Here is a 25,149-nt window from a genome sequence, read left to right on the forward strand (position 1 = left end):
CTTTGCTGAAAAGTTTTGTTGAGAAGATATTTATTTTTATGCCATCATATTGTATTGACATTAAGAATCAATGTAATCTGGGTTTGATAAGATGAAAACTACAGGTTAGAGTGAATTTTACCATACACTATATTCAGTTTTAACACTATCAAAAAAAGGATAAAGACTACAAATAGAAAAAAAGTCATAATGATTTTTATTAAACATGACATATCTGTTTAATTATTGTGTTGTACTAACTTATTTAATTTTCACACTTATAAAATGTGTAATAATATAGCCTAAAAATTTAAATATACAGTAAAGATTTTTGCTACATCAGAGGACAGAAAGAAGCAGTTAAAAGTATAATTATATCTCTTTTTCTGTCCTACATATAGGGTTATTGTTACCATCTTTTTAAATTCCATATATATGCATTAGTATACTGTATTGGTGTTTATCTTTCTGGCTTACTTCACTCTGTATAATGGGCTCCAGTTTCATTCATCTCATTAAAACTGATTCAAATGTATTCTTTTTAATGGCTGAGTAATATTCCATTGTGTATATGTACCACAGCTTCCTTATCCATTCATCTGCTGATGGGAATCTAGGTGCACTGGGAAGACCCAGAGGGATGGGGTGGGGAGGGAGGTGGAAGGGGGGATCAGGATGGGGAACACATGTAAATCCATGGCTGATTCATGTCAATGTATGGGAAAAACCACTACAATATTGTAAAGTAATTAGCCTCCATCTAATAAAAATAAATGAAAAAAAAAATAAAAATATAACTATAGGTTTTCACAATATTAGCACTACTACTAATTAGTATTAAATACTAGCTGTACCTTTTAAGTAGTAACTGAAACTTTTAAGTAGTAATAACACAATTGCAGAACAATTATACCAAAGAAACTCTCACACTGTTAAGAAAGTTCTAGGACCCACAACAAATTTCCCAACCTGAAGATCTGGCAAAAGGACTGAGAATTCCGGGGAATTTGACTTTGGAAGCCAGTGGGATTTGGTCACAAGACCTCCACAGGACTGGGGAAACAGATTCTTGGAGGGCACAAACAAAGCTTGTGTGCACCAGGCACCACTAGAAGGGAGCAGCGTCCCCACGAGAGACTGAGCCAGACTAACTTGTGAGTGTCTAGGAGTGTCCGGAGGAGGCAAGGGTCCACAGTAGCCTGCGACAGGGTTGGGGCACTGAATACAAAGGTGCATGCACAAGTCATTTTGAAGGAGGTCACCATTACCTGTATTACCCCTAGCATAGCTTGGGTTCAGGACAAAAAACAGGGAGGGAACACAGCCCTGCTCATCAACAGAAAATTGGATTAAAGATTTACTGAGCGTGGCCCCACCCATCAGGATAAGACCCAGTTTTCCCCACAGTCAGTCTCTCCCATCAGGAAGGTACCATAGCCTCTTATCTTTATTTACCAGAGGGCAAACAAAATGAAATCACATTCACAGAAAACTAACCAAACTGATCACAAGGACCACAACCTTGTCTGAACCAATGAAACTAGGAGGCATGCCATGTGGGGCCACCCAAGATGGACAGATCATGGAGGAAAGCTCTGACAAAACGTGGTCCACTGGAGAAGAGAATGGCAAATCACTTCAGTATTCTTGCCTTGAGAACCCCATGGACAGTATCAAAGGACAAAAAGACAGGACACTGAAAGATCAACAGATTATGGTGGAGGTGACAAAACATGGTCCGCTGGAGATGAGAATGGCAAATCACTTCAGTATTCTTGCCTTGAGAAACCCATGGACAGTATCAAAGAGCAAAAAGATAGGACACTGAAAGATGAACTCCCCAGGTTGGTAGGTGCCCAATATGTTACTGGAGAAGAATGAAGAAATAACTCCAGAAAGAATGAAGAGATGGAACCAAAGTGAGAACAACACCCAGCTATGGATACGACTGGTGATGGAAATAAAGTCCAAGGCAATAAAGAACAATATTACATAAGAACCCGGAAAGTTAAATCCATGAGTCAAGCTAAATTGAAAGTGGTCAAACAGAAGATGGCAAGAGTGAACATCGACATTTTAGGAATCAGTGAATTAAAATGGGCTGGAATGTGTGAAATTAATTCACATGACCTTTAAATCTACTACTGTGGGCAAGAATCCCTTAGAAGAAATGGAGTAGCCCCCAGAGTCAACAAAAGAGTCCCAAAATGCAGTACTTGGATGCAATCTCAAAAATGACAGAATGATCTCTCTTTGTTTCCAAGGCAAACCATTCAATATCACAGTAATCCAAGTCTATGCCCCAACCACTATTCGGAAGAAGTTGAACTTGAATGGTTCTATGAAGACGTACAAGACCTTCTAGAACTAACGCCAGAGAAAAACATGTCCTTTTCATCAGAGAGGACTAGAAAGCACAAGAAGGAATTCAAGAGAAACCTGCAGTAATAGGCAAACTTGGCCTTGCAGTACAAAATGAAGCAGGGCAAAGGTTAAAATAGTTTTGTCAAGAGAACACACTGGTTGTAGCAAACACCCTTTTCCAAGAGCACAAGAGGCAACTCTACACATGGATGTCACCAGATGCTCAATTCTGAAATCAGATTGATTATATTCTGCAGCCAAAGATGGAGAAGCTATACAGTCAGCAAAAACAGGACCAGGAACTGATGTTGTTCAGACCATGAACTCCTTATGGCCAAATTCAGACTTAAATTGAAGAAAGTAGCTAAAACCACTAGATGATTCAGGTATGACCTAAATCAAATCTTTTACAATTATACAGTAGAAGTGACAAATAAATTCAAGGGATTAATCTGATACAGTGCCTGAAGAACTATGGATGGAGATTTGTGACATTGTACAGGAGGTGCCAATCAAGAACATCCCCCTCAAAAAATAGAAATGCAAAAAGCAAAATGTTGGTCTGAGGAAGCCTTACAAATAACTGAGAAAAGAAGAGAAGCCCAAGGCAAAGGTAAAAGGAAAGATATACCCCTCTGAATACAGAGTTCCAAAGAATGGCAAAAAGAGATAAGAAAGCCTTCCTCAGTGTTCAATGTAAAGAAATAGAGAAAACTAATAAAATGGGGACGACCAGAGACCTCTTTAAGAAAATTAAAGATAGCAAGGAAACTTTTCATGCAAAGATGGGCACAATAAAGGACAGAAATGATATGGACCTAAGAGAAGCAGAAGATATTAAGAGGAGGCAAGAATACACAGAAGAACTATACAAAAAAGATCTTAAGGACCCAGATAATCATGATGGTGTAATCCCTCACCTAGGGGCAGACATCCTGGATTCCAAAGTCAAGTGGCCTTAGGAAGCATCACAACAAAAAAAGTTAGAGGAGGTGATGGAATTCCAGCTGAGCTATTTCAAATCCTAAAAGATGATGATGTTAGAGTGCTGCACTCAATACGTCAGCAAATTTGGAAAACTCAGCAGTGGCCAGAGGGCTCGAAAAGGTCAGTTTTCATTCCAATCACAAAGAAAGGCAATGCCAAAGAATGTTCAAACAACCGTACAATTGCATTTATCTCACATACTAGCAAAGAAATGCTCAAAATTCTCCAAGCCACGTTTCAATAGTACATGAACCAAGAACTTCCAGATATTCAAGCTGGTGTTAGAAAAGGCAGAGGAACCAGAAATCAAATGCCAACATCTATTTGATCATAGAAAAAGCACCAGAGTTCTGGAAAAACATCTATTTCTGCTTTATTGACTATGCCAAAGCCTTTGACTGTGGATCACAATAAACTGTGGAAAATTCTTTAAGAGATGGGAGTACCAGACCACCTGACCTGCCTCTTGAGAAACCTGTATGCAGGTCAGGAAGCAACAGTTAGAACTGGACATGGAACAACAGACTGGTTCCAAATAGGAAAAAGAGTATGTCAAGGCTGTATATTGTCACCCTGCTTAATTAACTTATATGCAGAGTACATCATGAGAAACGCTGGACTGGATGAAGCACAAGCTGGAATCAAGATTGCTGGGAGAAATACCAAAACCCTCAGATATGCAGATGCCACCACCCTTACGGCAGAAAGCTAAAAATAACTAAAGGGCCTCTTGATGAAAGTGAAAGAGGAGGATGAAAAGGCTGGTTTAAAACTCAACATTCAAAAAACGAAGATCATGGCATCCAATTGCATCACTTCATGTCAAACAGATGGGGAAACAATGGAAACAGTGAAAGACTATTTTCTTGAGCTTCAAAATCACTGCAGATGGTGACTACAGCCATGAAATTAAAAGACACTTGCCCCTTGGAAGAAAAGTTATAACCAACCTAGACAGCATATTAAAAAGCAGAGGCATTACTTTGCAGACAAATTCTGTCTAGTCAAAGCTATGGTTTTTCTAGTAGTCATGTACAGATGTGAGAGCTGACCAAGAAAGCTCAGCACTGAGGAATTGATGCATTTGAACAGTGGTGTTGGAGAAAACACTTGACAGTCCTTTGAACTGCAAAGAGATCTAACCAATCAATCCTAAAGGAAATAAGTCCTGAATATTTTTTGGAAGGATTGATGCTGAAGCAGAAGCACCAGTATTTTGATCAGCTGACGTGAAAAACTGACTCACTGGAAAAGACCCTGATGCTGGGAAAGATTGAAGGCAGGAGAAGGGGATGACATAGGATGAGATGGTTGGATGGTGTCATTGACTCGATGGACATGAGCAAGTTTGAGCAAGTTCCGGGAGTTGGTGGTGGACAGGGAAGCCTGGGTGCTGCAGTCTATGGGGTCACAAAGACTTGGACACGACTGAGCAACTGTACTGAAGTGAAGACATGGAAGCAACATAAAGGTCTATTGACAGAAGAATGAATAAAGAAGATATAGTATGCACAATGGAAAATTATTCAGACATAAAAAAGGAGGAAATAGTGATATTTCTCCTCCCAGCTTCAATCTTTCCCAGCATCAGGGTCTTTTCAAATAAGTCAGTTCTTCGAATCAGGTGGCCAAAGTATTGGAGTTTCAGCTTCAGTATCAGTCCTTCCAATGAATATTCAGGACTGACTTCCTTTAGGATGGACTGGTTGGACCTACTTGCTGTCCAAGGGACTCTCAAAAGTCTTCTCCAACACCACAGTTCAAAAGCATCAATTCTTTGGTGCTCACCTTTCATTAAAGTCCAACTCTCACACCCATACATGACTACTGGGAAAACCATAGCTTTGACTAGACAGACCTTTGTTGGCAAAGTAACGTCTCTGCTTTTTAATATGCTGTCTAGGTTGGTCATAACTTTTCTTCCAAGGAGCTACTGTCTTTTCATCACTTGGTCTATCTTCAAAATCACACATGAAGAAGAAATCCAATCAATGAAAAGATTATGTATACTTAGTACTAACTTATGATTGTAGTTAAAATTGAATTTGGTGGTGCTGACATTGCAGGAATTCACAATGTCCACGTAACCATTTTGAAGCATTGGGAAGTTTTGGGCAGCTATGATGAACTCTTGCTGCAAATCTATTTATAACTTGACAATTTCATTGTAAAAAAAAAAAATCTGTCACTTTGAACAGTGATGCAAAGCACTGGTCTAAATGTCTTTCTTTCAGGTACCAGTAGAGAACTGTTTATTATTAGAAACTCAATTAAATATTGGAGTCTTGATAGTTTACTACTCCTAGGATCAAAAGCTCAGAGGTTTTGAGGGCAGTTGAGTATATAGTAAATTAACAATGTATATTTTCAGAAATCTTTATAATTCTCAACATGATTTTAATAGATTTTGCTATTCAATCACTAATTTAACCCTGAGACAATATTAGAAAATAAGTTTATTACCCTCATTTACCTGATTAATAATGGGTACAGTGAGTTCAGATAATCTGCTGCAGAAGAAGAGGCAATTACTTCAAGAGCTGGAATCAGGACCCTAAGTTTCCTAAATTTTCTTATCCTAACTTCCCTTCAGATTATAAAACAAGGAAATAAATTATGATGACAATACCTATTATGGTGCTATGGATCAAATAAGACAATGTAAGTAGACACTAAAGAAATTATATTAATTCCTACTACCACTGGCCTCTCTGAGGCTTGAAGTCCTTATCAGATCTCCACTTTTGGCAATCTCCATAAACCTGATTACTTATTTTTCTTTAAAGTATTTCTCACTAGAATTGCAGATGCAGCTCCAGCTGCTACTTTTAGCCATGTTTATGTACTGAAGACAATCAAGAACCTGAAAAATTTAAGGGTAAGGATATAGGATGTGTTTGAGAAGATTGCAGGTTTTTTATTTTTGCTTAAAAATGCTACCATATCCCAGAAGTAAAACAAATCAGAGCAAGAATGCAACTAATACTCTCTAAAAGAATATAAAATTTACTGAAAATACACACCACAAAAAATTGAACCTCATTTCATGCTACCTCAACCCTGTCACTCATTTTGCTTAAAGTTATGGCATTTCATCTAGAGCATCTTCTCTGACCTCTTAAGGTCAAATTAAGGCTTTCCTCTATGTGTTTCTCCCTGGAGGAGGAAATGGCAACCCACTGTGGTCTTCTTGCCAGGAAAATTCCATAGACAGAGGAAGCTGGCCAACTACAATTCATGGGGCCGCAAAAAGTCAGACTTGACTGAGCAACAGCATGCCCGCCATGTGTTTCTACAGCATTCTCTAACACAACAACAAGACATTTCTCAGAAGGCACTAATCTTGCTGATTATTTATCTGTATTACTAATTAGATCAGAAATTTTGTCTGTCCCAAAGACAGTACTTATATATTTGAGGAACAAATGAAGGGTGGGAAAAAGTGATTACAATGAAATAAATTGAGATTGATAAAACTAACTTTCACCCATGTTTCTCTAATTAAAAACTTAAATGTTCATGTACAATGTAACTTTAACAAGGTGATCAAACTTAGTGACTCCAATAAGTGGCTTCCTTCTGCAGTGGGAGTGAGAGTGTCAGTCGCTCAGTTGCCCTGACTCTCTGCAGCCCCACAGACTGAGCCCTCCAGGCTCCTCTGTCCATGGGGTTCTCCAGGCAAGAATACTGGAGTGGGTTGCCATGTCCTCCTCCAGGGGATCTTCTCCACCCAGAGACTGAACTCAGGTCTCCTGCATTGCAGGCAGATTCTTTACTGTGTGAGCTACACAATGGGAAGGATACAGCATCTCCTACAAGGTATTATTTTGCCTCCAAAATTTAACCTGGATCTAATTATGAGGAAACAATCAGAAAGATTGAGATTGTGAAACATTCTACAGGACAAATAACCTGAACTCTGCAACATGTCATTTTCATGAAAGACAAAAATAGGCAGAGTTACTTCTAAAGAAGAGCAAAGAAATGTCACAACTAAGGGTAATGTGCAATGTTTGAGTAGGTCCTAAGTGAAAACACAATGGCTATAAAGGAATTTATCAGGATAATTAGAACACCTGTGTATGAATTATACAGTAGATGATAATACTGAGTCAAAGTTAAATTTCTTGTGTGTTTTAATGGTAGAGACTTTTCCTGAAACACATTTGCTGCAAGATTTAGGAATTAAATATTATAAAATCAGCAATTTACTTTCAAGGAGTCAAATAATACAATATATATGTTATGTACATACATACGGAAAAGTAAAAGTCAAATGTGTCAAAAATTTAAATGTAATTCCGAATAAGGAGTATGTGAGTGTTTACCACTGTTTCATCTTTTTCTGTTAAAGTTCTATAAAGAGTGGAGAAAATAAGTATCAAAAAAAATTTTTTTCCACTCCAACTAAACTGTTCTTGAAGTTCACATCAGAATTACCCCCAGTTCAGGATTTTGTTCTTGTTCCTTCTGCCTGGAAGAGTCTTGCCCCAGATGATCTGTAAGACTGATTCCCATTTCTTTCAGGCTTCTGTTCATAATTCTGATCTTAGGGTCTGGCAGAGGAGGCAGACAATAAATCAGCATACTAGCAAATAAATAATTTCAGATTTTAGTAAACCTATGGAGGAAACATATTACTATGAAATTGTTTGATAAGAAAATCCAATAATAGTTCTTGGTTCTAAGAGACTGTCAAAGATTTTGATAGAGTTAATACATAAGATTATACAATAAAATTTTACATTTTTGAAACCTTTTTGTTTTCATAGAATTTTATATATTTAGAGGGTATTCAATTTGTGAGTTATGTTTGTTTTTTCTCTGAATAAATACATCAATTAAAGTATTATATACTTTTGTTGTTCAATCTCTAAGTCATGTCTGACTTAGAGTCAGTTCATGTCTGATCCCATGAACTGAAGCACGCCAGGCTTCTTGGTCCTTCACTATCTCCCTGAGTATGCTCAAACTCATGTCCATCGAGTCAGTGATGCCATCCGACCATCTCATCCTCTGCCACCCCCTTCTCCTCTTGTCCTCAATCTTTCCCAGCATCACGGCCTTTTCCAATGAGTCAGCTCTTCGCATCAGATGACCAAAGTACTGGAGCTTCAGCTTCAGCATCAGTCCTCCCAATGAATATTCAGGACTGATTTCCTTTAGGAATGACTGGTTTGATCTTGCTCTCCAAGGGACTCTCAAGAGTCTTCTCCAACACCACAGTTCAAAAGCATCAATTCTTCAGTGCTCAGCCTTCTTTATGGTCTAACTTTCACATATACTCATGACTACTGGAAAAAAATCACAGCTGTGACTAGAGGGACCTTTGTCAGCAAAGTGATGTTTCTGATTTTTAATACACTGTCTAGGTTTGTCATAGCTATTCTTCCAAGGAGGAAGCATCTTTTATTTTCATGGCTGCAGTCACCATCCACACGTCCACCTCAAACCCATTACAGAACAGATGACAATATATAAAATGAGAATAAAAAAACTGGGAATGAAAGTCTACAACCTTTATCAACATACATTAAACATTCTATTTTTCACTAATAAAATCATCTCTTACATTCTTAACTTTTCTTTTGGACTTTAAAAATAAAATTACTCTTTTTGAAAAAAAAATAAAATTACCCTTTTTGAAAAGCAAGTACTTTTCTTCATGCCCCACTGTAGAACCCTACAGTATATTTCCTCCTAACCTACAAAGTCTAGTTATAAAATATCTGACACACAGAATCCATAGTATGAAGTTAAAAATTTCAAAATTGTTTGAGATTGTTCAAATTGTTTTAAATCAATACTAAATTTAAAAAGAAATACAATGTATTGAAACAGCAAAATAATACCTATACTTGGACTGGGGTAATGTTGGGGTAAAAGCAATAGGATATACTAAGCTAAAAAGAAAAGAGAGGGGGAAAGAGAGATGCAAGCATCAAACTAAGGAAAATGAAGCTTTTTAAACATAATAAAAATTGACATCAATTTGAACTGACAGGAATGATCAGGGGGACTTTTTAAATTCTCTCCCAAAGAATTATCATTTCAGTAGAGGAAAAAGCTATCGATGATTTCTAAAGCATTTGTTACTGTGTTCTCAAAAACCACAGTAGAAATGTTAGTCAATTAGTTTGAAACTTATGATCCTGCAAACTAAAATACTCTTCCCATACAGATTGTTCACAAAGAGAATTACTAGTAGGAGAAGAGACAGACATTTGAATTTAGTGTATTCAACATTTTACTGAACAGCAGACAAATCTGCACATGATTCCAATAATGAAAGGTTTTAAAAAATGCTATATATACTACCACAGTTTGGTATAAAACTGTATTATATAAATTTTCATCATGGTTACTTTTGTATCTAAAAGAGAAGAAAATCAAATGTTTCCATAGATAAGAGATGCAGAGAAAACTCAAAAGTAGTTAATCAGCTGTGTAGGGCTGCACAGGACCCTTTGGGGCTCCCAGGCAAAAAAGTCTTTCCATGTCCCCCATTTCTCATACGAAACGGGCTTCATTCAGCCTCTACGATCTTCCTTGAGTTCTAAAGGACAGATTCAAACAGTTGCTAATGAGAAAAGGGAGGAGATGAAGAGACAAGGAAGGAGCAGTCAAGAAATAATAGTGCAGCCTTGGGAAAGGGTTCTGGCTCCTCCTTAAGGCATATACATAGTAATGTCTTTGAGTTCTGTACAGAACCAAAACCCCCACCAAATTGAAGTTGTTAACTTAACGAAGCCTCCTTCATTGCAGACAGAAGGTCACAGAAGAACCTCAAAAACCACAGAAGCTCATCCAAAGACCACCTGATGCCAGATGACCTCTGGATTGAAGGAATGTGGGCCCCATATGCACCCTCATCCTTATCAGCAACGCTGCCCCCAAACTCTAAACATAAGACTCCTCACCACGGCCCCTCAGGTGGGGATGCACAGTTTTGAGGGCATCAGCCTGCAGTGGCCTCCTTTACTTGGTAAAGCAATGTTCTTTCCTAAATCACCCAAAATTCTGCATCTGAGATTCAGTTTGGTACTGGTGCACAGAGGTAGGTTTTCAGTAATATTGTCACTTCATGTGTGTGCGCGCTAAGTCACTTCAGTTGTGTCTGACTCTTTGCAACCTTATGGACTCCTCAGACCTTGGGATTCTCCAGGCAAGAATATTGGAGTGGGTTACCATGCCTTCCTCCAGGTGATCTTCCCAACCCAGGAATTGAACCCATGGTTCTTATGTCTCCTGCACTGGCAGGTGGGTTCTTTACCATTAGCACCGCCTGGGAAGACCTCTTGTCACTTTAGTGCATCCCTTTCCTTCAAAAGTCAGTCTTAACACTTCTCTCCCTTGATAAACTGTAAATTGGCTGAGGCCAGTGACCTCCTTTCTGTTACTTTCCACAGCATTTCGCGGAGATGGGTTATTCCAGAACTTTTGGAAGGACAGAGTAACCATTTACTAAGAAAGAAAAGACTGATAGGAAAACACCACAAGTATTGTTCTGGAATTGTGACCCTGATTAGAAGTCTAGATGGATTTATCAAGTTAACTATTGAATCTAGGAGTGTGGAGTTAAGAAATGGAGATAGAATCTGGGGATCATGGGATGATGGTTACAGCATACCACCATACGAGATCAACTACAGAGAAATGGATAGTGCTTGGAGTAGAGATAGGATTACCCTCCTGGCCAGGGCAACAACAAGAGGCTGTGGAGATGGGGAGGCACCAGCGAAGGAAGCTCGAAAGGACCAGTTGCTGAGGGAGGAAAGAGACAAGAGAGAAAAGTGTATCCAAGGCAAAGTGTTCCAAGAATGTGGCTGATGCAAATTTTACACAGGTTACCTTACCAAATTCATCCTACCTATTCTTCAGCACAGGTCACTTTTTTGATAAGCCCTCTCTGAGCAGTCCTGCCTTAGATGAACCCCTCCTGTGTCCTAACTCACAGTGTAGGTATCAATTATAAGGCTTATCACAATTATGGCTGAAGCTTCATTTCTCTGCCCTTCCCATCCCCTTAAAAATGTAAGCATCATGAATGACCTAAGTTCCACTGGAATGCTAGAATCTTGTGGTATCTCTGGCAGATCAGAAGGAGAGAGTTACATTTACTGAGAACCTGAGGCTTCCTGGGTGGCTCAGATGGTAAAGCGTCTGCCTACAATGCAGGAGACCCGGGTTCAATCCCCGGGTCAGGAAGATCTCCTGGAAAAGGAAATGGCAACCCACTCCAGTACTCTTGCCTGGAAAATCCCATGGACGGAAGAGCCTGGTGGGCTACAGTCCATGGGGTCTCAAAGAATTGGACACAACTGAGCAACTTCACTTTCACTTTCATTGTGTAACACATCAATATCTTTACTTAGGTGCTTGAAAAATAATCTTTAAAAGAAAGAAGGAAGTACTGAATGAATTGCAAGGATAACACAGATGATAGAAAAGAGCAACTCAGTACATCGGTAGAGCCCTGGAGTGAAGATACATCAGGGCACCACAGATTAATAGCAACAGCATCTAGACTCAGCTAATTCTTCTTGCTCTTTCCAAGCTCATCAAGCAAAATTCTCCAATGTAATTTTGTTTTCTTTATAGATTTTCCTGTGGAATTAGAAACTGACAACTAGACAATGTAAATATCTATTCTAACTGGCCATTGCATATCTCACTGTGCATGAATGCACTAGCCTTCATTTCTAGACATTAGTCTAATGTAAGTTCAGTTGCTGTGTTTCCTTTCAGACTTTCAGGGATGATCATTCTGTTTGCTTCTCATTTTTCAAGTGTCAAATTAATGTTGCATGATCAAGATGAGAATGACTCTCATAGCTGCAAGAGATTGTGATATAAGAAATCCAGGGCATACTTTGTTACTGACTGCTGAAGGAAAATACTGATTTCCATCTATTTTATCTCTTTTTGACACACAATAATGGTCACAGTCAAGATTCTTGTGTAATGGACTGAGTAGAGATTGTTATTGCAATGAACTGAGCAAAAAATTGTATTTTCTTGTGACTTGAAATATGATCCATTTTCCTGTGTTTGAATTTATACCCTAAGCTGAAAAGAGAGGATCCTAGAGTCTTACAAACACATTCCAGGTTTAAATCCAATATTTGTTAGTGTAGCCAATCTTGCTTAGCTTGATCAATTTGTGAAGTTCTGACAAAATACCGTTTGTAGTCCTTAAAAGACCAAATTTGACTGTGTTGACACAGCTAAGGTAATTTATTAGGTGCTGAGTGGGCTTGGATTTGGTTTTCCTCTAAGATACCTTCATCATTTTTAACTTCAACAGAGCCAAAGACAATTTTGGATAAAATTATTGGATCGATGATATCAGGTAGATAAAATCTTTGCCATGGTTTTTATGTTTTAAGATGTATTGGACAATGAAATTTCCTCTATTTTTATCGACATCAGGAAGATGAGAAGAGAATTCACAATCATAATTTCTTGTTACAAACCCATCTATCAATCTATAGCCAAGTTAATAATCCCTTTGTATTTTTATATCCTAACTATATCTGAAATCTAAATACTCATCCTGCCTTCTATGACAACCAGTCACCTAGAGAGACTGATGCATCCAAGTTAGCCATGTTTATGATTTTGCAAACAATCTATTACCTAAATTTTTTCCTTAGAATTGTGTCTTCTGAATGGGCAGAACCATTATTACAATGTGTTTAATGGCTATTTTCCCAATACTCATTTTGAGAGTATTTGATCTCAAGCATGTCTCCTTAGTCTTCAGCCTAACAGATTCTAGCTGCCTAACTCCATTGCCCTGACCTGTAGTGCTGAGGTCCTGTCTTGCCCAGGTCATGAGGATATGGTATGACACTTATTCATACAAAATAAAAGGAGGGAATAACAGGGGAAATTTTATCAGCAAAATTTTGTTTCATACCAGATTTCAATATTATGGACTATATTGATAGTAGGAAAAAAAAAGAATTCTTTGAATCATTCACTAGGGTATGGGTTGAACATCAAAGAGTTCTTGAATAGAATTACTACAAAAGTTAGAATACTCTCCAAGATAGGTGCAGAGGTAAGACTTTTTATAGTTAATGTCTTAACTGTATGCTAAGGAATTTTACCGCATGCTATATATCTTACCTTAACTTCCACATGGGCCATCAGTACTGCAAAATTGGTTAGGTGGTTACAAGAGCATGTAGTATGTGTCTTATTTGTTGTCAGGAGCCGACAGCCTTGGGTTGACCAGTAACCTGTCATTGTGCGTTTGGAATAGCTCCAAAATGAACAGTTAGGATTGAAGTTTTCCTCAGATTGCTACAGAAAACAAAAATCAATAAAGCCAGTAAGTACTTTATGATCACGCAAATTAAGTAGGCATTTTATTTACATCTAACAAAACTTCATCCTATGTTCCAATATTTCTGGAGGTGTCTACCAATGTTTTCATATTAAGTGGGGCTTATCAATTCTCAATAAATTTGAATATATGAATATATGTTATTTACTCCCTTTGATTAGAGGTAAACTCATTTAAAAATAATATTGAAGGGATACTAGTATTATCTCAGAATCACGTCAATTAATATAATCTACAAAGAATTGCTGTATATAATAAACTTCTGAGATGATAAAAGTGAAAGTGAAAGAAAGTGAAAGTGAAAATTGGTCAGTCTTGTCTGACTCTCTGCGACACCATGGACTGGAGCCCACCAGACTTCTCTGTCCATGAACTTCTCCAGGCAAAGATACTTAGTATTTTAAGAGCTATGGGTTGCTATTCCCTTCTACAGGGGATCTTCTCAACCCCAGGATTAAACTTGGGAATCCTGCATGGCAGGCAGATTTTACACCATCTGAGCCACCAGGAAAGCCTCTCTGAGAGAACAGTTTTTAAAATTTTTTGTTCAATTTACACTACAATCTTTGCATATGCATACAGTTATATCTACACACAAAGGACATAATTACTTGTAATGTCAGAGTGTAGCTATGCCCAGTTCCACTGAACATATTGCTAGTTCTTTTTAATTACAGAGAAGCATTTATAAATCCATCTATAAATACTTTTACCTAATTGTTACTTTTGAACTGTGATGTTAGAGAGATTCTTGGGAGTCCCTTGGGCTGCATGGAGATCAAACTAGTCAATGCTAATGGAAATCAGTCCTGAATATTCATTGGAAGGACTGACGGTGAAGCTGAAGCTCCAATACTTTGGCCACCTGATTCAAAGAACTGACTCAATGGAAAATACCCTAATGCTAGCAATGATTGAGGGAAGGAAAAGAAGGGGGCAACAGTGGATGAAATGGTTGGATGGAATCACTGATTCAATGGGCATGAGTTTGAGGAAGCTCCAGGAGCTGGTGATGCATCGACAGAGAAGCCTGGCATGCTGCAGTCCATCGGGTCACAAAGAGTCAGACATGACTGAGCGACTGAACTGAACTGAATTGATATACATATACAAGAATTACTCTCCTCCCTCACTTTGGTGGAAAAAAGTCACTATTTTATAGAAAATGAATTTCTATATGTCAAATAATAGGACCAATGATAGGAAATTAATACACTTCATACTTACAACAAATATAATATGGATAAACATTTTCTTACCTTGATGTGTTTAACAGTGAACACCACAGGATCAGCCAAGTAAACCTTATTACTGAACTCTTTGTTTATGGCTGCTGTGATAACTGGAGAATTGACGATAACGGAATGATTGGTGGACATGGCCTCTGTTCCTAACTTCATGCTGGCATTCTCCGTGGACAAATAAGGACCCAAGTTGTTATAAAGGACGAAGGCCACTCTGATCTCTCCTAAAATAAGTACATATAAATTGGGAAGAAATTAATTAGCTTGAACATCCTTTTTAGACTACATGTTTCTAATCAGACTATAATCAAATTTATATTTGTTCATAATAAAATTCAAACATTCATTTCAACCAAACTGCCAGTCATTCATGAGGAAAGGAGAGTCTAATGATACTAAAACAACTACATATCAGTACTAAAAAAAATCCTCAATCCCTATCTCATTCAAACCAAAGAGACTCTGGAACAAAATATCAGATATCTATGTGATCTTGCGGAAAGCAAAGATTCTTTGGATAGGATCCAAAAGCCACTAATTATAAAAGAAAAAAGATGGTAAACTAAACTTTATCAAAATTGAAAATCTGTGTCTACCAAAATACAATATTAAGAAAATTAATAAGATAGCCACAAACTAGGAAATATAAATGCATATGACTCATAAACACATAAAGCATTTCTGCTACTCAGTCAAATAATAAATATCATACTAAAATGGCAAAACACAAAACTTATTATAAAGTATTATTATACTTTATTATAAATATATAAAAAGCTAATAGATATGAGAAAAGCTGTCAACATTGTTTATAATTAGGGAAGTAAAAATCAAAATAATATTGAGATAGCATTTCATACCCACTAGAATCACTGAAACTCACACTACAAAAGACTAGCCACACTAATGTTGGTAAAAGTGTGGAACAAATGAACCTCTGCCTACTATTGGTGGGAGTTCAACTATTTAGAAAAATATTTGGCAATTTCTTGTAAAGTTAAACATATATCTACCCTTGCTAGATACATGGAAACATATATACACAAAGAAAGAAAAGGTTGTATAAGCAGGTTTATAACAATCTTATTCACAAAAGTCCAAAAATAGAAACAACTCAAAGAATATCAATAGGAGAATAAATAAATTATGGCTTATTAAAATAAAAGAATTACTATACATCAATAAAGAACAAACTAATGATAGACAGAGCGTCATGACTGAATCCACAAAATATTATACAGAGTTAAAGAATACGGATGGAAAGAGTACACACTTTATTATTCCAGTTACATGAAGTCTAAGAACAGATAAAATTTGCAATTAGAAATATTAATGAGAACAAAGCGGTTCATCAGGTGGGGAGATGGGGTGAGAAAACCAGAAAGAGGCATCAGGACATTCTCCAGGGTGTTGCTGTTCAGTTGATAAGCCGTGTCCAACTTTTTGCGATCCCACGGACACAGCATGCCAGGTTCCATGTCCTTCACTGTCTCCTGAAGTCTGGTCAAGTTCATGTCCATCAAGTTGGGGATGCTCTCTAACCACCTCTTCCTCTGGCATCCCTTCTCCTTTTGAATTCAGTCTTTTCCAGAATCAGGGCCTGTTCTAGCGAGTCAGCTCTTCGTATCAGTTGGCCAAAGTATTAGAGCTTCAGCTTCAGCATCAGCCCTTTAAATGCATTTCAGGGTTGATTTCCTTTAGGATTGACTGGCTTGATCTTCTTGCAGTCCAAGGGACTTCTCCAGCACCATGATTCAAAAATATCAATTCTGTGGCATTTAGCCTTTTTTATAGTCCAACTGTCACATCTGTACATGACTACTGGAAAAAACAGCTTTGACTGTATGGATTTTCATCTGCAAAGTGATGTCTCTGATGTCTAGCTTTGTCATTGCTTGCCTTCCAAGGAGTAAGCATCTTTTAATTTCATGGTTGCAGGCACTATCTGCATGATTTTGGAGCAAAAGAAAATAGTCTGTCACTGCTTATAGTTTCCCCTTCTATTTGCCATGAAGTGATGGGACCACATGCCATGATTTTAGTTTTTTAATGTTGAGTTTCAAACCAGATGTTTCATTCTCCTCTTTCATCCTCATCAAGAGATTCTTTAGGTCCTCCTCGATTTCTGCCACTAGATAGTAATATATGATATCTGAGGTTGTTGATATTTCTCCTGGCAATTTTAATTCTATCCAGTCCAATATTTCACATGATATATTCTATAGAAAAGTTAAATAAGCAGAGCAAAAATATACAGGCTTGTTGTACTCCTTTCCCAATTTTGAACCAATCTGCTGTTCCATGTTCAGTTCTAATTGTTGCTTCTTTCAGTTCAGTTCAATTCAGTCGCTCAGTCATGTCCAACTGTTTGCAACCCCATGGACTGCAGCACGCCAGGCCTCCCTGTCCATCACAAATTCCTGGAGTTTACCCAAACTCATGTCCATTGAGTCAGTGATGCCATCCAGCCATCTCATTCTCCATCATGCCCTTTTCCTCCCTCCTTCAATCTTTCCCAGCATCAGGATATTTTCAAAGAGTCAGTTCTTTGCCTCAGGTGGCCAAAGTACTGGAGTTTCAGCTTCAACATCAATCCTTCCAATGAAAATTCAGGACTGACTTCCATTAGGATGGACTGGTTGGATCTCCTTGTAGTTCAAAGGACTGTCAAGAGTCTTCTCCAACACCACAGTTCAAACGTATCGGTTCTGTGGTGCTTAGATTTCTTTATAGTCCAACTCTTATATCCATACGTGACTACTGGAAAAACAATAGCCTTGACTAGATGGACCTTTGTTGGCAAAGTAATGTCTCTGCTTTTTAATATGGTGTCTGTGTTGGTCACAACTTTTCTTCCAAGGAGTAAGCATCTTTTAATTTCATGGCTGCAGTCACCATCTGCAGTGATTTTCAAGACCAAAAAAATAAAGTCAGCCACTGTTTTCCCATCTATTTCACATGAAGTGATGGGACCAGATGCCATGATCTTAGTTTTCTGATGCTGAGCTTTAAGCCAACTTTTTCACTCTCCTCTTTCACTTTCATCAAGAGGCTCTTTAGCTCCTTTTCACTTTCTGCCATAAGGGTGGTGTCATCTGCATATCTGAGGTTATTGATATTTCTCCCGGCAATCTTGATTTCAGCTTGGGTTTCATTCAGCCCAGCATTTCTCATGATGTACTCTGCATGTAAGCTGAATAACCCTTGATGTATTCCTCTCCCAATTTAGAACCAGACTGCTATCCCATGTCCAGTTCTAACTGTTGTTTTCTGACTGCATACAGATTTCTCAAGAGGCAGGTCAGGTGGCTGGTATTCCCATCTCTTTCAGATTTTTCCACAGTTTATTGTGATCCACACAGTCAAAGCCTTTGGCATAGTCAATAATGCTGATATAGATGTTTTTCTGGAACTCTCTTGCTTTTGCAATGATCCAATGGATGTCGACAATTTGATCTCTGGTTCCTTTTTTCTAAAACCAGCTTGAACATCTGGAAGTTCACGGTTCACATATTGTTGAAGCCAGGCTTGGAGAATTTTGAGCATTACTTTACTAGCATGTGAGATGAGTGCAATTGAGAGGTATTTTGAGCATTCTTTGCCATTACCTTTCTTTGGGATTGGAATGAAAACTGACCTTTTCCAGTCCTGTGGCCACTGCTATTCTTCCAAATATGCTGGCATATTGAGTGCAGCACTTTCACAGCATCATCTTTTAGGAATTGAAATAGCTCAACTGGAATTCCATCACCTCCACTAGCTTTGTTTGTAGCGATGCTTCCTAAGGCCCACTTAACTTCACATTCCAGGATGTCTGGCTCTAGGTGAGTGATCACACCATCATGATTATCTGGGTCATGATGATCTTTTTTGTATAGTTCTTCTGTGTATTCTTGCCACCTCTTCTTAATATCTTCTGCTTCTTTTAGGTCCATACCATTTCTGTCCTTTATTGAGCCCATCTTTGCATGAAATGTTTCCTTGACATCTCTAATCTTCTTGAAGAGATCTCTAGTCTTTCCCATTCTATTGTTTTCCTCTATTTCTTTGTACTGATCACTGAGGAAGTCTTATCTCTCCTTGCTATTCTTTGGAACTCTGCATTCAAATGGGCATATCTTTCCTTTTCTTCTTTACTTTACATTTCTCCTCTTTTCTCAGCTATATGTAAGGCCTCCTCACACAGCCATTTTGCTTTTTTTACATTTCTTTTTCTTCAGGATGGTCTTGATTCCTGTCTCCAGTACAATGTCATGAACCTCTTTACCTGCATATAAGTTACTCAGGCTCCAGGTAAGGTGGTCTGGTATTACTATCTCTTTAAGAATTTTCCACAGTTTGTTGTTATATACAATTAAAGGCTTTAGTTGAGTCAATGAAGTAGAAGTAGATGCTTTTCTGGAATGCCCTTGGAATCTTTATGATGAGTGAATGCTAGAAATAAGATCTCTTTGTCCTCTGCCTTTTCTAAACCCAGCTTTTACATCTGGAAGTTGTCAGTTTGCACACCGCTGAAGCCTAGCTTGAAGCATAACCTACTAGAATGTGAAATGAACACAACTGGACAGAAGTTTGAACATTCTTTGACATTGCCCTTCTTTGGGATTGGAATGAAGCTGAAATTATCCAGTCCTGTGGCTACTGCTGAGTTTTCCCAATTTGCTGCCATATTGAGTGCAGCACTTTAAAAACATCACTCATCTTATTTTATGTGATATAGCAGAGAAATGTATAACTGTCAAATTCGTCAAGCTAAATACTTAAGATCCTGTTGTTCAGTCACCAAGCCATGTCTGACTCTTTGTGACTCCACAGACTGTAGCATGCCAGGCTTCCCTGTCCCTCACCATCTCCTGGAACTTGCCCATGTTCGTGTCCATCGCATCTGTGATGCTATCCAACCATCTCATCCTCTGATCCCCTCTTCTCCTTTTGCCTTCAGTCTTTCCCAGCATCAGGGTCTTTTCCAATGAGTCGGCTCTTTGTCTCAGGTGGCCAAAGTATTGGAGCTTCAGCTTCAGCATCAGTCCTTCCAACGAGTATTCAGGGTTGATTTCCTTTAGGACTGACTTGTTTGATCTGTTTGCTGTCAGATCAGATCAAGCAAAGAGATCAAACACCTAAGATAAATGCATTTTATTATATTTCAATTATTTCTCAATTTCAATTAAAACAAAACAAAATATTCAAAATCTTTACCTATGGTTACTGAAGGGGAGGGAGTCTGGGAGAGGGAAGGATTGGGAGTTTGAGATTAGGAGATGCAAATTATGTAGAGAATGAATAAATAACAATGTCCTACTACAGAGTCCAGCATATTTAATATCCTGCAATAAACCAAAATGGAAGAGAATGGATATATATATATATATGTGTGTGTGTGTGTGTATATATTATAAATATAACATTGTAAATTAACTGTATTTCAATAACTTTTTAAAATTCCTTACCTGTCTTAAACCTCAGCTATCATATTCAAGATCACATTCTTCTTATGTCCTTCTACCTTATTTTTTCTCTTGTGACAATCTCTTACATATAAATCCTCTGTAAAATTAACTTTTTAGTATGTTTCTTTTAAATTTTACCTAATTTCCTTTCTTAAAGCCCTATGCCTTACTTCCAGTATAAATCCACTTTGGTTTCCCAAGAGACAGGCACTGCCCTGACCACTAGGGTAACTAAGACAGGGAAATCCCTGAATCTTAGACTGAAGTGGGAATAAAGATAAAAATTAATATATTTTTTGAGGGGGGAGGGGGCTGTCCAATATATAAATTGCACTCCCACGTTTGGGAAATGCCCTACTCTTGGAGACTTACAGACACAAAAGGGACATATATTTGCTTTCCCAGCCTGCCTTTTCAAAGAGGTTGCTGGGGGCACTTCAGTTCAACATGCCCAGTCAGATCAGATGCACTAGACTCAGATTTCAGAGGGGGACCAGTGACCTGAGGATGCAGGGGGTGGAGCAGCATCAGCTTCCCTCGGGGCAGCAGGGACATCTCGCAGCACCGTTTCCTTGTGATGACACAGGCTGCTGCCAGCCTCCTTGCTCTTGTGTGTTTTCTGGGCCTGATTATCTAGCTGTCTTAGTAATACTATAAGATTTCTAACCCAGTAAATAGATATTATCTGAGCTACAGAATAGAAAGGGGCATTCTTATACTTTCTAACACAAACAATAATGTACTAAATACTTCTTGACTGTCACAACATAGCATTTAATTTTAGTTCTTTTCCTCTAGATTTAACAAAAAAAAAAATGTTAATCTTCGGAGGGCTAAACTTCGGAATGGCTATGTATTTTTCTCGCTGACAGAAACAACTGCTATTTTAATTGGTTTATAACTGGCTATAATTCATACCAATTTCCCCTTGTGGAATGGTGTCAGACTGTCATCCCACCTTATTTTACCAGCACAATTTGTCATATATAATTGTTACAGAATCTCCACTCCAGAATTCATGCTTAAATGTGGCCTAAAACACACACATACACATGCACACATTAATTTAGTAAATAAAACTATATGACTATGTAAACTATATGTCTATATGACTAATGTAGACATATGTTAATCTTTATTGGCTTTATATCTGAAAGTCCATACATTTGTTTGATAAACCCTTAGTGATTGCATCCTGTGCCAGGCACAAGGGTTACATCAATGAACATACTGGGAAAGCTTCTTGTTCTCATGAAGATCATCTTCTAGAGAAAGAATCAGACAATATGCAGGAAACTTAAAAAAATAATTATAATTATTAATAATAATTTCATATAATGATAAGTAAAAAAATGCTATGAAGAAGCACTTGCAGAAAATGGCTAATGGGAAAAGAATGATTGGGAAAGACTAGTCTACCTTTGAGGCAACAGGAAAAATTTCCTAAAGGGTTAAGATTTATACTCAGCAGTGAATGATAGAGAAGCTTCTTGAACAAGTAATGTAAAAATTGCACTTTAGAAGAAAGAAAATACAAATGTCTGATGAGGAAATATTCTTGGTACATTCAAGAAATAGTACTGAGACTAAACTAGGGAACCCTTCTGTATTATTGGCGAAAATGTAATTGATATTTCTACTGTAGAAAGCTCCTCTCGGCCGCCGTCCCTGACCTTGGACGTGGGACAGCAGTGGCCACAGGACTGGAAAAGGTCAATTTTCATTCTAATCCCAAAGAAAGGCAATGCCAAAGAATGCTCAAACTACCGCACAATTGCACTCATCTCACATGCTAGTAAAGTAATGCTCAAAATTCTCCAAGCCAAGCTTCAACAATACATGAACTGTGAACTTCCAGATGTTCAAGCTGGTTTTAGAAAAGGCAGAAGAACCAGAGCTCAAATTGCCAACATCTTACAGGATCATCAAAAAAGCAAGGGAGCTCCAGAAAAACATCTATTTCTGCTTTATTGACTATGCCAAAGCCTTCGACTGTGTGGGTCACAATAAACTGTGAAAATTCTTCAAGAGATGGGAGTACCAGACCACCTGACCTGCCTCTTGAGAAACCTGTATGCAGGTCAGGAAGCAACAGTTAGAACTGGACATGGAACAACAGACTGGTTCCAAATAGGAAAAGGGTATGTCAAGGCTGTATATTGTCACCCTGCTTATTTAACTTATATGCAGAGTACATCATGAGCAACGCTGGGCTGGAAGAAGCACAAGCTGGAATTAAGATTGCCAGGAGAAATATCAATAACCTCAGATATGCAGATGACACCACCCTTATGGCAGAAAGTGAAGAAGAACTAAAGAGCCTCTTGATGAAAGTGAAAGAGGAGAGTGAAAAAGTTGGCTTAAAGCTCAACATTCAGAAAACTAAGATCATGGCATCCGGTCCCATCACTTCATGGCAGATAGGTGGGGAAACAGTGGAAACAGTGGCTGACTTTGCTTTTCTGGGCTCCAAAATCACTGCAGATGGTGATTGCAGCCATGAAATTAAAAGACGCTTACTCCTTGGAAGGAAAGTCATGACCAACCTAGACAGCATATTAAAAAGCAGAGACATTACTTTGCCAACAAAGGTCCGTCTAGTCAAGGCTATGGTTTTTCCAGTGGTCATGTATGGATGTGACAGTTGGACTATAAAGAAAGCGGAGAGCTGAAAAATTGATGCTTTTGAACTGTGGTGTTGGAGAAGACTCTTGAGAGTCCCATGGGCTGCAAGGAGATCCAACCAGTCCATCCTAAAGGAGATCAGTCCTGGGTGTTCATTGGAAGGACTGATGTTGAAGCTGAAACTCCAATACTTTGACCACCTGATGTGAAGAGCTGACTCATTTGAAAAGACCCTGATGCTGGGAAAGATTGAGGGCAGGAGGAGAGGGGGACGACAGAGGATGAGATGGTTGGATGGCATCACCGACTCAATGGACATGGGTTTGGGTGGACTCCGGGAGTTGGTGATGGACAGGGAGGCCTGGCATGCTGCAGTTCATGGGGTCGCAAAGAGTCGGACATGACTGAGTGACTGAACTGGACTGAACTATAGAAAGGAAAAAATTAAATATATGAGGATTCTTCAAAAAATTGAAAGCAGAATTGTCAGATGATCAGATAGTCTACTTCTGGGTATTTATGTGAAGCAAATAAAAACAGTGACTTGAAAAAGACCTATGCACCCCCATGTTCACTATAGAATTATTTATAATAGCCAACATATGGAAACCTGTATCCATTGATAAATGAACAAATAAAGAGAATGTTATGTATATAATTATATAGAGAGATATAAAATGGGAAACGGAACACTCTTTAGCTATGAAAAGGAAAATTTTGTCATTTGCTATAAACTGCATGGACTTTGAGGGCATTATGCTAAGTGACATAAGTCAGATAGGGAAACACAAGTATCTCATTTACATGTGGCATCTTAAGAAAAAGACAAACTAGCGAACTAACTAATAAAGAAAAGAGACCTCTGGTGGCTAGAAGTGAAGGGTGAGGGTAAGCAAAATGAAGGTAAAATGTAAAAACTTCTATTTATGAAATAAATAAGCCATGAGGATGGTGACTATAGTTAATGATGCTATATTACCTGCTTTGAAAATTGATAAAACAATAGATTTAAAAAATTATCTCAAGAAAAAGAAAATTAACTCTCTATGGTGATGAATGTTAACTAGACTTATTGTGGTGTCATTTCATAATATATACAAATACCAAGTCACCATGTTGTACACCTTAAACTAACATAATATTATATGCCAATTATATCTCAATTTCAAAAAGAAAATCAAGACTGGACTGTCTTGATCACAGAGAGCATGCTAAAAACAGACATGAGCTGGAGCAGCTGAGGCAGGAAGGAATTGGACTAGGGAGCATGTGATAGGTCTGTGAAGTCATTTTATTTCATCCCAAGTGTAAGTTGGGGTGAAGAACTCTCTGTCAACAGGATAAACTGATGCGGGCCAAGAGCCAAAGATGGGAAACCATTAGGAAGAATCAGGAATCTGATTTCACTCTACAGAAAATCTTAGCAGTGCCTCAATATTCACACTTAGCAACAAAATAAATACAATGTTAAGTTAGGGCTCATAAAATTTCCAACACTAAAGAATTTTGTTCTGCTGGCAACAAACATGATCTGTTTTTCTTGATATTATTTAAATCTCTCTTTTTCAAAACTATTTACCTTGTAATATGAAACATCAGCTTTGAGTTGGTTGTACAACCTGAAGTCATCTTCCTATCACATAGCAGGTTAAAAGCTTCACCTCCTTATTTAAAAATATTATTATTAGTGAGGCTTGAGACATACTCTCTGTGAGATTATTTTTTTAATATTTATTTAATATTAATTATACTCAGTTACTATAATCTGGTACTAAATTGATCTGTATCTATTAGTTCTGTTGTCCAAAAGCATCTGCTTACATTTACGTTTTCTATATGCTTTGCAAAGGAAAAGCATAGAAACATTCTCAAAAATAAGTTAATAAGGAAAATATAATTTTTAAATTATAAATAAAATTTCCACTGGGAATTTTAGAAACAAAATCTGTCAAGATGATGGGAGTTACTCCTTCCAAAGGAAAAAGTCAGAACTTCTGGATTTTGTTGTCTGTCAATTTTCCTTATATTCAAGTTTCTGATATTTTTCTACATCTGAAAGGTAACAATTTCCAAATATAACTGGGAATTTTGTAGAGCAAATATCATTAAAATATTGTTGGTGCAGAAGCTAAGAAAGAGAAGAAAG

At 37.8% G+C, this 25,149-nt stretch overlaps 1 protein-coding gene and 1 non-coding gene across 2 annotated transcripts in view; one reads left to right on the forward strand and one right to left on the reverse strand.

The window, feature by feature from the left end:
* The window catches only part of ADGRL3 (adhesion G protein-coupled receptor L3), a 927,638-nt gene that overhangs the window by 110,857 nt on the left and 791,632 nt on the right, over nt 1–25,149 (reverse strand). Inside the window, exons 15-16 of the mRNA XM_061145874.1 lie at nt 14,944–15,152; nt 13,465–13,641 (exon numbers count right to left, since the gene is read on the reverse strand). Of these exons, the coding sequence (XP_061001857.1) occupies nt 13,465–13,641; nt 14,944–15,152 (386 nt within the window). The remainder of the gene's footprint in view (nt 1–13,464; nt 13,642–14,943; nt 15,153–25,149) is intronic.
* TRNAC-ACA (transfer RNA cysteine (anticodon ACA)) lies at nt 11,467–11,538 on the forward strand. The gene has a single exon. It is a non-coding gene; the product is annotated as a tRNA-Cys (tRNA).

This window comes from Dama dama, chromosome 6, assembly GCF_033118175.1.
Source record: "Dama dama isolate Ldn47 chromosome 6, ASM3311817v1, whole genome shotgun sequence".
Taxonomy (NCBI): Eukaryota; Metazoa; Chordata; class Mammalia; order Artiodactyla; family Cervidae; genus Dama; species Dama dama.